This window comes from Palaemon carinicauda, chromosome 26 (genome assembly GCF_036898095.1).
Source record: "Palaemon carinicauda isolate YSFRI2023 chromosome 26, ASM3689809v2, whole genome shotgun sequence".
In the NCBI taxonomy this organism is placed as follows: Eukaryota; Metazoa; Arthropoda; class Malacostraca; order Decapoda; family Palaemonidae; genus Palaemon; species Palaemon carinicauda.
The window spans coordinates 34,270,324-34,282,823 of record NC_090750.1 but is presented as its reverse complement, the minus strand read 5'-3'; the positions used below and the strand labels follow the sequence as shown (position 1 = coordinate 34,282,823).

Genomic DNA, 12,500 nt, shown 5'->3' with positions numbered 1-12,500 from the left:
TGGATAGTGTTTTATCATACCATGACTCATGTTCATGCAGTAACACCGATCTCAATAAATTGACATATAGCCTGTTTTTTATCTGTAATTTCAAGCGATTTTATTTCCAAATTTTACTCAACCTAGCCATTTCCTGATTTGCTTTTTTCAATCTTTCATTAAACTCAAATTTTAGAAATCCTGTATCAGAGATCATAGTTCCTAAATATTTAAATGATTCCACCTCATTAGTAGTTTCTCCTTCCCATGATATTTCTTCTTCCATCGCATATTCCGTTCTCATCGTCTCTGTCTTTCCTCTATTTATCTTGAGCCCGACCTCATGTGATATTTCATGCATTCTGGTAAGCAATGCGTTTGTGTAAATATCAACCACAATGACATTTGATATCGAATTCTACCATTGGGAATGTATATCCAATGGAAATTCATTTATGATAACAGCTTCTGGCTGGGCAAAGATTCGAACCTATGTCTCGGCGGAAACCATGCCCGCGGGGACTCTACCAATCATGCTATCAAGAACTTTTGAGTCCCCATAGGTATGGTTTCGGCTAAGAGGCATAGGTTCAAATCTTTGCCTAGCCAGGAGCTGTTATCATAAATGAATTTCCAGTGGATATACATTTTCAAAGGTAGGATTCGATATTAAATGCCAAAGAATTTTTTATAATACGAAATAGTTTCTGATATTTCTTGGTTGTCAGTAGTTGAAAAGTAAATTGCTCCATTTCTTTCTTATATTCCAGCGAATAAGAATCATAAAAGATTCTGCTAATACTATACGTTTGTGAAGACTTGGAGTAGTTTTCCAGATGTTTGGTTCAGACTAGAGTAGTGAAAGAAGAAAAAAAGAGATAATGAGACACTCACTGAATTTGTGATGTGTCATTTCACGAATCAATATTGAAATCCAATAATTTTCTTAGGAATTTAATTTCTGTGTCTAACTTAAAGTTTATCTTAATCAACTCTGTCCTCAGATTCATGGATTTCTTCAACTGCTCCAATTCTCTATCTTCGGCGTCACAGTTCACCGATATCAGAGCCATTTCTATATACTGCTTCAAAAAGTATCCTTTATCAAAATAATTCCTGCGTTTTCAACCTCTAAGAAGACTCTTCAGCTCCATTTTCGAAGTGTCACTGTAAAGCAGCATAAAGTAATGTGGAAGCCATCCTTTCGACATGAATCATGGACATATTACGCAGTTATTCCAACACTTATCCTCTTCCTCTACGCTTTTGTGTTGAAAAAAAGTTGGTCTCCATTGTCGGTCAGCATCATCAGCGGAACCCAGGTGCTGTCGGTAAAGTATCACGCTTCGGACGACGATCAGAGTGACGGTGACTTCAAGACAAACGACGTGAAAAATGTTTCAAATTCACTTGCCTATGACAGGGTTGATGTGTGTACAACTCATATTCTTTTATACTCTATTTTGTAGCAAATCCCCAGATATATAAGTTTTTTCGGTTATCTTTTATGAATTAGGCTTCAGTATCACACAATTCTCAATGGCTAGAATTTTTTATGTATCAGCTGCAATTTACCAATATTATATATAAGTAACGTAGCGTTCAATTTTCAATGTCAGTTCGAGTAACATTCTTTTAGCCACACCCAGTTATCATTATTATGAGAAACTTAATTTCTGGGCTCGAACCTGTGCCGCCCAGTGAATAAGCTCCACTTAGCACTTATTCTTAGGTAATTTACTGCTAAATATACCAGAGAAAAAATGTAAAGGAGTGCTAGGTTAACTAGCTCGCTCACCTATTGGTGTCGGTATAAAATTGGGCGTATAATCCAGAGGTCCCGCACTATTTAGATTCATCCACGACAGAAACCCCAATAGAGGAGAGCCGTTCAACCTCACTCGGTACTACTAACACTGCATCCGCTCAGAACCCAACTCCTTTTTTAGCACGCCTGTGTTGTAACCCGCTTTTTTTGTGCTCTCGTATTTTGCTTATTTTCCACTGGATTATGGCTTCTTCATCGGTTTCCCAGGAGACACCGTCTAAGTTGAGTACCAAGCTATGTTTTGCTGTGTTTTGAGCAATCTAGATCGTTTAATATTTAAATTATAGGAGTTTATTCTCTTCGATCATATCGATCTTGCTTGATTCCGCTTACAGTTGGTACTCCTGTTTTGAGAGCTTTTAGTTTCACTCGCGGTGTTACTAAGTGTATTATTTTTACTATTAATTAAATTTTTATATGTTTTATTGTGGATATTCATTATTTAGCGTTTAGAACCCTTGTGGTTCATATTTAGGGCCGATATCAGTTACGTATCGTAGATGGCTTGCCGACCTTCGTTTCTGGGCGGCAATTTTTATTATTTAAGCCATCAGGTTGCTGTCCTTTGGGATTTATTTATTATGTTGCATACCTTGCCCTAATTTTTTATGTGTATATTCATATATTTTTCAACGCTATTACTTTTATAATGAATATTTGTGCTTATTACTCCGTATGATCTGTTTTGGTAGTGTTTGGGGATCGTCAGTTGGTAGCCCTGCTGCTCCGTATCACGTGATCCTCCCCCAAGCTCCCCCTCTCGCTAGGTTGGTGGCTAGGCTTCTCTCCCCCCTCTCCTAGGGGACCGTTGCCTTCCCTCCTTTTAGAGGGGGTAGTTCAGTGTTTATGGACTTTGTCCTCCGGGTGTCCCGGCGGTTTCGTCTCTGTCTAGACGGGTTGGCCACCTTTCAACAGAGTAGGATCCCGGTGCACCCTATTTTATATTCACCTATCACAATTTTATTATGTTATACGAAACCCTCCGGGTTCGGTTGGCGGTTCTTATCTACAGCTCCGCCCCCCTATTAATTTATAACAGTTCCTATGATTATATAGGATTATATATGACAGATCACTATCCTGGAGTTCCTATATGTATTGGTTTATGGATATACCTTTATTTCCCGGCCCGGGGCTTAACCTCGCTCCGGGAAATCAGACACCATGTGTCTTAATTCTTTGTTGTTGCATCCTTTTTTATGATCCCGGCTCGACCGGAATGGATAGCTATACTCTAGTCTTAAGTTAGATTTATGTTTAGGCCCGGGTCCTCCGGACCCGCCCCTACTTAAGAGTATTACAGTTAAGCTCTAGTCTTAAGTTAGACTTATAGGCCCGGGTCCTCCGGACCCGCCCCTACTTAAGAGTATTACAGTTAAGCTCTAGTCTTAAGTTAGACTTATGTTTAGGCCCGGGTCCTCCGGACCCGCCCCTACTTAAGAGTATTACAGTTAAGCTCTAGTCTTAAGTTAGACTTATGTTAAGGCCCGGGTCCTCCGGACCCGCCCCTACTTAAGAGAATTACAGTTTCTCATATACTATTCTTTTTATAGATGGTGCATTGTCAGACGACGGCCTGTGCGGCTGTTCTTCATCAGCCTTGTGGCCATACCGTATGTAGGTCTCTCGCCCTCTGCGGAGTTCAGCTGGAGGACATAGTGGTCTGGCACCCTGATAACTGTATGGTCTGTTTTGACCTCATCACCACCCTCGGATCTGATTCGGTGAGTCCCGTTGGCTATGTTGCCTTTCTAATTATTTTACCTTTTTTGGTATATATACACTATTTAGTAAGATTTCTATGGCCTTGAAGGACCACCGGGAATCTTCCTTTTTATAATTCCCACTATTATTTCAGGCATCCCCGGAGCAGAAGACTGCGGCTCGGGCCACACTGAAAGTGTGGGTTAGGGGATTTGCCCGAAACGTCAAAACTAAACAGCCTTACGTCCTGTCTGAAGACTACTGTGCCATGATCTACCCTAACGCCAAGTCTTCAGCCGCTGTGGCTAGGCATGTTGCGGCACCCATCATTGCCCACATTGATGCCACTATTGCGGGATTCATAGACCAGGAACAAGATCCGTTGGATGCCCCCGGAGATCTGGAAGACAATGTTGCCTCCATGAACTTGGACGTCGAACCTATGTTGTTGGATGATCCGGATGCAGGTAGGGTGGTAAGTGAGGCAGGTGTTACCGGCGCTGAGATTCCTATCCTCAGCCCCGCTCTTTCTTCTTCATCTGATCTCTCTTCTTTCCATGGTCTTTCTGGGGACCGTGATTCGTCTCACCGATCACACCCGGTTCCCCCCAAAGATAAGTCTATATCTAGGACTTTGCCAAAAGCTAGTAAGCCCCACAAGGCTTCCCATAGTTCTAAGCTGAATACAAACCCGTCATCTAAGGCTTCTGGCTCCTCCTCTAAGTCTCACGACCCGGGAGTACAATCCGCCACTCCTGCTCCTAGCCCGGGCCTTTCCGAATCAGCCATGCTTCGCATTGTGTCGGAGATGCAAGCTAAGTTGGTGTCGGAAATGCAGGCCAAGATGGACACGATGTTCTCTAACATCGGTCAGAGACTTGGGGCATTAGAGCAAGGTGCTCCGGAGCGAGTCCAAAGCTCTCTCATCCCGGATGCCTCTAAGCTCCCGCCGTTTACCAAGAATAATCCTTGGCGCATGGCTCTTCATTCCCCGTTCTCAGACGGAATGTTAACTTTGGAAGGTCTTGGCACTCGTCCTCTAGAGGACTTTGAATTCTTTCCTCCTGGTCTGGCATTTCCATTTCATGGTTATGCCAGGCTTACCGAGGAAGCTCTGGTTCGGTTAGATAAGGTCCCCAAAGAGACTGTCATCTTCCCAAAAGAACAAGCCCAATCTGTTTGGGCTAGGTTCCTGAATGACATTGGTTGCACCAACACCATGTTGACGCCTTATAAGAGCTCCTTCACAATGTTCTTAATGGACAAAAACACCGTGACTCCATGCGTCAATAAGGTAGCAGAGCTTGCTTTCCAATATGCTCTGGAGGAGAAGCCATTGCCTCCCATCCGAGAGGTGGATCCGATCTCCCTCCTTCTTCCTTCTGGCATTGAGTGTTGGGACAATGTCCATACCACTTTTACCTCTGGCAAGCTATCAGCGGACTGTGCTTCAGTTATGTTTAGTGAGCGGCTTCCCCGTCTCCCGGAATCCCTCATTAAACAGGAGTATGATTCCCGCCTACGTGTTGGCCGTACTCTGAACTTGGCCACGTCCACGGAGTCGATAGCCTTAACGTATGATACTGAGAGTATCTTTAAGTCTCTCAATAAGGCTACGTTGCAGTCATTATACTACGACCTTTATGACTTCGCTATTGCAAAACGTAGGTGTCGCAAACACGTCCTGGCTGAGGCGACTATTAGGCACGAGCCTAATAAGCTTATCCGGTCCTCCTGCTGGGGTTCAAATCTCTTCCCTGAGGATCTTGTAGAGGAAGTCTTGGCAGAGGCCACTAGAGTCAATCAGAGCCTTAAAGCCCGTTGGGGTTTGACTCCTAAACGGAAATATGACCCCGCAAATTACCAAGCCCGGGGTAGGAAGAAGCTCCGCCCGTATACCTCCACCCAGTCCCCTGCCTTTAACCAGTCTTATGAGGCTCATAGCTCTTCCCAGAGTTATAACAGAGGTAGAGGCTACCACCGTGGTTCAAACCAGAACAGAGGTAGAGGAAGATTCTTTCGCAAGGGAAAGAACTTCCGAGGCGGACGTGGAGGCAACTCCTCAAGCCAATACTGAGGTGCAGCAGGTAGGGGGGAGGCTTTATGCCTTCCGCAACAAATGGGGGTTCAGTCCCTGGGCTTTCAGTATCATCTCCAAGGGACTGGGGTGGAGTTGGATTCAAGGGCCTCCTCCTCCGAACAAATTTCATCAACATTCCACTCCGGACCTAGTCGAATTTGTCCAGGATCTGTTACGAAAGAACGCCATACAAGAAACGAAACACCTGAAGTTTCAGGGTCGGCTGTTCAGTGTCCCGAAGAAGGATTCAGACAAGAGAAGAGTGATTCTAGACCTATCCCTTCTCAACTTGTCCATTCAATGCGACAAGTTTCGAATGCTTACCGTCTCGCAGGTGCGGACCTTACTTCCCCGTGGGGCCGTCACCACCTCTATCGATCTTACAGACGCCTATTATCACGTCCCGATAGCGAGACACTTCCGTCCGTATCTAGGCTTTCGCTTAGGGGACAAAAGTTACTCCTTCAAGGTGATGCCTTTCGGGCTCAACATCGCCCCAAGGATCTTCACAAAGTTAGCAGAAGTCGCTGTTCAGGAACTCAGAAATCAAGGGATTCAAGTAGTAGCCTATCTGGACGACTGGCTCATTTGGTCAGACACCTCCCAAAATTGCCTAAAAGCCACTCACAAAGTCATCCATTATCTTCAATCTCTAGGCTTCCAGATCAACTTCAAGAAGTCCCGTCTTCTTCCAAAATCGAAGTTCCAATGGCTCGGCCTGCAATGGGATCTTATATCTCATACTCTGTGTCTTCCCAAACCCAAGAGGTTAGAGATTGCAAGGCACACCAAACGCTTTCTCAAAGACAAAGTAAGTTCCAGACGACTCCAAGAGAGGATTCTGGGGTCCCTTCAGTTTGCCTCAGTGACGGATCTTCTTCTGAAGGCAAAATTGAAAGATATCAATCGTGTCTGGCGTTCGAGGGCGAACCGGAAGCTCCGGGACAGGAAAGTCCGCCTTCCTCCCATTCTACGGGAAAGACTTCTTCCTTGGACAAGAGCAAACAGTCTGTCAAAGTCAGTTCCCCTTCGATTTCCGCCTCCGAAGTTAATCATTCACACGGACGCATCCTTATCAGGTTGGGGCGGCTATTCTCAGCTCAGGAAAGTTCAAGGTCTTTGGTCCCCCTTGTTCCGCCAATTTCACATCAATGTGCTGGAGGCCATGGCAGTTCTTCTAACCCTGAAACGTCTCGCTCTTCCCAAGAGACAACACCTTCGTCTGGTCCTCGACAGCGAAGTGGTGGTCCGCTGCCTCAACAGAGGCGGGTCAAAGTCAGGGCCTCTGAACCATGTTCTAGTAGCCATATTCTCCCTAGCAGCCTTGAACCGTTGGCATCTTTCAGCTGTCCACCTGGCGGGAGTCCGGAATGTAGTGGCAGACGCCCTGTCCCGGACCTCCCCTCTAGAATCGGAATGGTCACTCGATCTAAAGTCATTTCGGTGGATTCTCTCTCAGGTTCCCGGTCTCCAAGTGGACCTCTTCGCCACGGAGTCCAACCACAAATTGAGAGTATATGTGGCTCCCAATCTAGACCCTCAGGCTTACGCCACAGACGCCATGTCTCAGAATTGGGACATCTGGGAAAAGATTTATCTCTTTCCCCCGGTGAATCTTTTGCTGAAAGTTCTAGACAAGCTGAGATCCTTCAAGGGACAAGTAGCCTTGGTCGCACCCAACTGGCCCAAGAGCAACTGGTATCCTCTCCTGCGAGAGTTGAGACTATACCCTCACCCGATACCCAATCCGGTTCTGTCTCAGATAGTACAAACACGCGTTGTGTACGCTTTCTCAAACATTCAGAGCGCCCTAACTTTATGGACTTTATGAAGTTTGCGGCCATGCATGGTGCCAATATTGATCCTCAAAACACCCTGTTCCTAGAATCGGATAAACGGGATTCCACCATCCGCCAGTATGACTCTGCAGTTAAAAAGTTGGCAAAATTTTTGATAGACTCAGACGTGAACTTTATGAACTTGAACCTTACAGTCACTTTCTTTAGATCTTTATTAGAATCAGGTCTGGCAGCCAATACTATCACCACTATTAAATCTGCTTTGAAAAAGATCTTCCTAGTGGGTTTTAACACAGACTTAACCGACTCTTTGTTAGCTTCAATTCCGAAAGCCTGTGCCAGACTGAAACCGGTTACTCGTCCTACCCCGGTGACCTGGTTCCTTAATGATGTACTCAAATTGGCTTCTGATACCCTTAACAGTTCTTGTGATTACATTCCCCTTCTCAGGAAAACACTTTTCCTGGTGAGCTTGGCTTCCGGGGCAAGAATTTCTGAACTGGCAGCTTTGTCGAGAGACCCGGGTCATATTGAGTTCCTGCCTTCGGGAGAGGTCCTTCTTTCACCTAACAAATTCTTTTTGGCTAAGAACGAAGACCCTCAGAACAGATGGTCCTCCTGGAAAATTGTTCCCCTCTGTGCCCTGTTACTACTCTTAGGTCTTATTTATCCCGGACCTCCTCTAACTCCTCGGGGCCTCTATTCGTTAGAGAACAAGGCGGTACCATTACTATTAAAGGGATCAGGCAACAAATTTTGTATTTTATTAAACAAGCTAGCCCTGACTCTTTTCCTCTTGCACATGATATCAGAGCGGTTGCTACTTCGGTGAACTTTTTTCACCACATGAATTTTACGGACCTTTCCAGGTATACAGGGTGGAAATCACCGTCAGTGTTCAAGAAACACTACCTTAAACATTTGGAAGCCCTAAAATTTTCTACAGTAGCTGCAGGGAGCGTAGTTACTCCCAGGTAACTCACAGGTTAATGCCTTGTCTCTTTATCTCTCCCTCTTACCTGCCTCATTTATACCCTATTGTATTCGTTGGTCTCGCACCTGAATACTGTTATTATATTTGTAAATTTTTAAAACTCCTGAGTATCTGTATATATTATCACTCACGGCATTATTATACCTACCTTATTTGTCAATTGTCTACCAAGTGGATTTATGTTCATATTTAAGATACCCTTATAATTGTTTTTTGGTACTCATCTCTGATTAAAGCATCCTGTATTTCCCTTACGCTTATGTTTTTTCCTTTATTTTGCAAGTTTGGTGACATTTCTCTTGTATAGATTCACTGGGCGGCACAGGTTCGAGCCCAGAAAAGGGATTTTGACGTAGGAAAAATCTATTTCTGGGCGAGGGACCTGTGCCGCCCAGTGAACCCTCCCAGCTCCTCTCCCTTGGAGTCCCCAAACTTTGGGTGCTAAGGAGTTGGGTTCTGAGCGGATGCAGTGTTAGTAGTACCGAGTGAGGTTGAACGGCTCTCCTCTATTGGGGTTTCTGTCGTGGATGAATCTAAATAGTGCGGGACCTCTGGATTATACGCCCAATTTTATACCGACACCAATAGGTGAGCGAGCTAGTTAACCTAGCACTCCTTTACATTTTTTCTCTGGTATATTTAGCAGTAAATTACCTAAGAATAAGTGCTAAATGGAGCTTATTCACTGGGCGGCACAGGTCCCTCGCCCAGAAATAGATTTTTCCTACGTCAAAATCCCTTTATTAGGAACTTGCTTTTCATGATTGTAAGATGACTACTTTTCATAATTATATGATTTTTTTTTTCTAGATAATTCTCTAATTCGGTAATTCTATATCAGCTATGAAGTATACTGTAATTCATAATTTGAAGTGATTTTTTATAATTACAATATAACTTTTGAAAATGCGACAATACTATGAAAATATGTTTATATAATGTGCTCCTTAACAGGATCTGCCTTGGTGGGATGGAGGTGAGTGTTTCCAGAATGCTAGCGGAAGCTGGCATCCGAGGGAAATATCTCATGAGACTTCTCGCCCACGGAGATTGCTCGGAGTAGGAGGTACTTGTGGGCGTAGGGCGTTTGCAGATGGTAACCACCAACGGGTCATTAGCTACTCTCTGTTCGGTAACAACCCTGGATACTGGGCGGGTCTTGCGGAATCTCTCTCAGAGGTAAGAATCACAGAAAATATATTTAGATTTTCTGTCCAGAGTAAAAATAACTTGATTCTTTTAGGAAACCCCATTTTGATAAATACTACTGACATATTTTTGGTAAGAATTTCTATCCAGGGCAAGAATCATTTAACATTTTCAGAGTCAATCCTGGAGAAAAATCCTTGCCAAATGATCGTTTAACATTTTAAAATTCTATTCTGGAGAAAATTCATTATCAAATAATCGTTTAACATTTCAGATTCTATCCTGGAAAAATCATTGCTAAGTAATCGTTTAACATTTCATATTCTATCCTGGAAAGAATCATTGCCAAGTGATCGTTTAACATTTCAGATTCTATCCTGGAAAAAATCATTGCCAAATAATCGTTTAACATTTTAGATTCTATCCTGGAAAAAATCATTGCCAAATGATCGTTTAACATTTTAGATTCTATCCTGGGGGAAGATCATTGCTAAATAATCGTTTAACATTTCAGATTCTATCCTGGAAAAAACCATTGCCTAATAATTGTTTAACATTTTCAAATTCTATCCTGGAGAAAGATAATTGCAAAATCGTTGCCAAATAATCGTTTAAAATATTCAGATTCTATCCTGGAGAAAGAGCATTGCCAAATAATCGTTTAACATTTCAGATTCTATCCAGGAAAAAACCATTACCAAATAATCGTTTAACATTTTCAAATTCTATTCAGGAGAAAAATCATTGCCATATAATCGTTTAACATTTCAGACTCTATCCTGGAAAAAATCATTGCCAAATAATTGTCTAAAATTTTCAGATTATATCCTGGAAAAAAATCATTGCCAAATAATCATTTAACATTTCAGATTCTATCCTGGAAAAAGTCATTGCCAAATAATCGTTTAACTTTTTCAGATTCTATCCTGTAGAAAGATAATTGCCAAATAATCGTTTAACATTTCAGATTCTATCCTGGAGAAAGTTCATTGCCAAATAATCGTTTAACATTTCAAACTTTATCCTGGAAAAATCATTGCCAAATAATCGTTTAACATTTCAAACTTTATCCTGGAAAAAATCATTGACAAATAATCGTTTAACATTTCAGATTCTATCCTGGAGAAAGATCATTGCAAAATAATCGTTTAACATTCTCAGATTCTATTTGAAAAAAAAAAAAAAAACATTGCTAAATAATCGTTTAACGTTTTCAGATTCTATCCTGGAAAAAAACATTGGCAAATAATCGTTTAACATTTCAGATTCTATCCTGGAGAAAAATCATTGCCAAATAATCGTTTAACATTTTCAGATTCTATCCTGGAGAAAGATCATTGCCAAATAATCGTTTAACATTTTCAGATTCTATCCTGGAGGAAGATCATTGCAAAATCGTTGCCAAATAATCGTTTATCATTTCAGATTCTATCCTGGAAAAAAACATTGGCGAATAATCGTTTAAAATTTTCAGATTCTATCCTGGAGAAAAATCATTGCCAAATAATCGTTTAACATTTTCAGATTCTATCCTGGAGAAAGATCATGGCCAAATAATCGTTTAACATTTCAGATTCTATCCTGGAGAAAAATCATTGCCAAATAATCGTTTAACATTTTCAGATTCTATCCTGGAGAAAGATCATTGCCAAATAATCGTTTAACATTTTCAGATTCTATCCTGGAGAAAGATCATTGCAAAATCGTTGCCAAATAATTGTTTATCATTTCAGATTCTATCCTGGAATAAAACATTGCCAAATAATCGTTTAACATTTCAGATTCTATCCTGGAGAAAGTTCATTGCCAAATAATCGTTTAACATTTTCAGATTCTATCCTGGAGAAAGATCATTGCAAAATCGTTGCCAAATAATCGTTTAACATTTTCAGATTCTATCCTGGAGAAAGATCATTGCAAAATCATTGCCAAATAATCGTTTATCATTTCAGATTCTATCCTGGAAAAAACTTTGCTAAATAATCGTTTAACATTTCAGATTCTATCCTGGAAAAAATCATTGCCAAATAATCGTTTAGCATTTGCAGATTCTATCCAGGAGAAAGATCATTGCCAAATAATCGTTTAACATTTCAGATTCTATCCTGGGGAAAGATCATTGCTAAATAATCGTTTAACATTTCAGATTCTATCCTGGGGAAAGATCATTGCCAAATAATCGTTTAACATTTCAGATTCTATCCTGGGGAAAGATCATTGCCAAATAATCGTTTAACATTTCAGATTCTATCCTGGCAAAAAACATTGCCAAACAATCGTTTAACATTTTCATATTGTATCCTGGGGAAAGATCATTGCCAAATAAACGTTTGACATTTCAGATTCTATCCTAGAGAAAGATCATTGCTAAATAATCGTTTAACATTTCAAATTCTATCCTAGAGAAAGATCATTGCTAAATAATCGTTTAACATTTCAAATTCTATCCTGGAGAAGAATCATTGCCAAATAATCGTTCAACATTTCAGACTCTATCCTGGAGAAAGATCATTGCCAAATAATCGTTTAAAATTTCACATTCTATCCTGCGGAAAAAATCATTAGCAAATAATCATCTAGTATTTTGATATTCTATCCTGGAGAAAAAGAATTCCCAAATTTAAAAAGAAAATGAATTTTCAGAATCCCTCTACCGAATGTGTGCTGTTTTACAAGATAAAAATGAAGATTCTCTCTCTCTCTCTCTCTCTCTCTCTCTCTCTCTCTCTCTCTCTCTCTCTCTCTCTCTCTCTCTCTCTCTCTCTCTCTCGTAGGAATCATTGCTAATTATGGCTTTAGAATCTCTCTTTGGAAAAGATTCAATGGAAATTATTGCTTTTCAAAAGCTCTCTCCTGGGAAAGAATAATATTAACATGATTTTATTTCAGTCGCTCCATAGTATAAGAATTCTTCATAAATTTACGCTCAGTCTTACATTCCTGTGCGTATCGGAACTCATTGCGAAT

At 41.4% G+C, this 12,500-nt stretch overlaps 1 protein-coding gene across 1 annotated transcript in view; it reads left to right on the top strand.

Annotated features, from left to right (window-relative positions):
• LOC137619878 (uncharacterized) overlaps positions 1 to 12,500 on the top strand; it is a 39,118-nt gene that overhangs the window by 18,529 nt on the left and 8,089 nt on the right. The window contains exons 2-3 of the mRNA XM_068350168.1: positions 984 to 1,409; positions 9,339 to 9,563. Coding sequence (XP_068206269.1) covers positions 1,167 to 1,409; positions 9,339 to 9,563 — 468 coding nt within the window. The 5' untranslated portion in view covers positions 984 to 1,166. The remainder of the gene's footprint in view (positions 1 to 983; positions 1,410 to 9,338; positions 9,564 to 12,500) is intronic.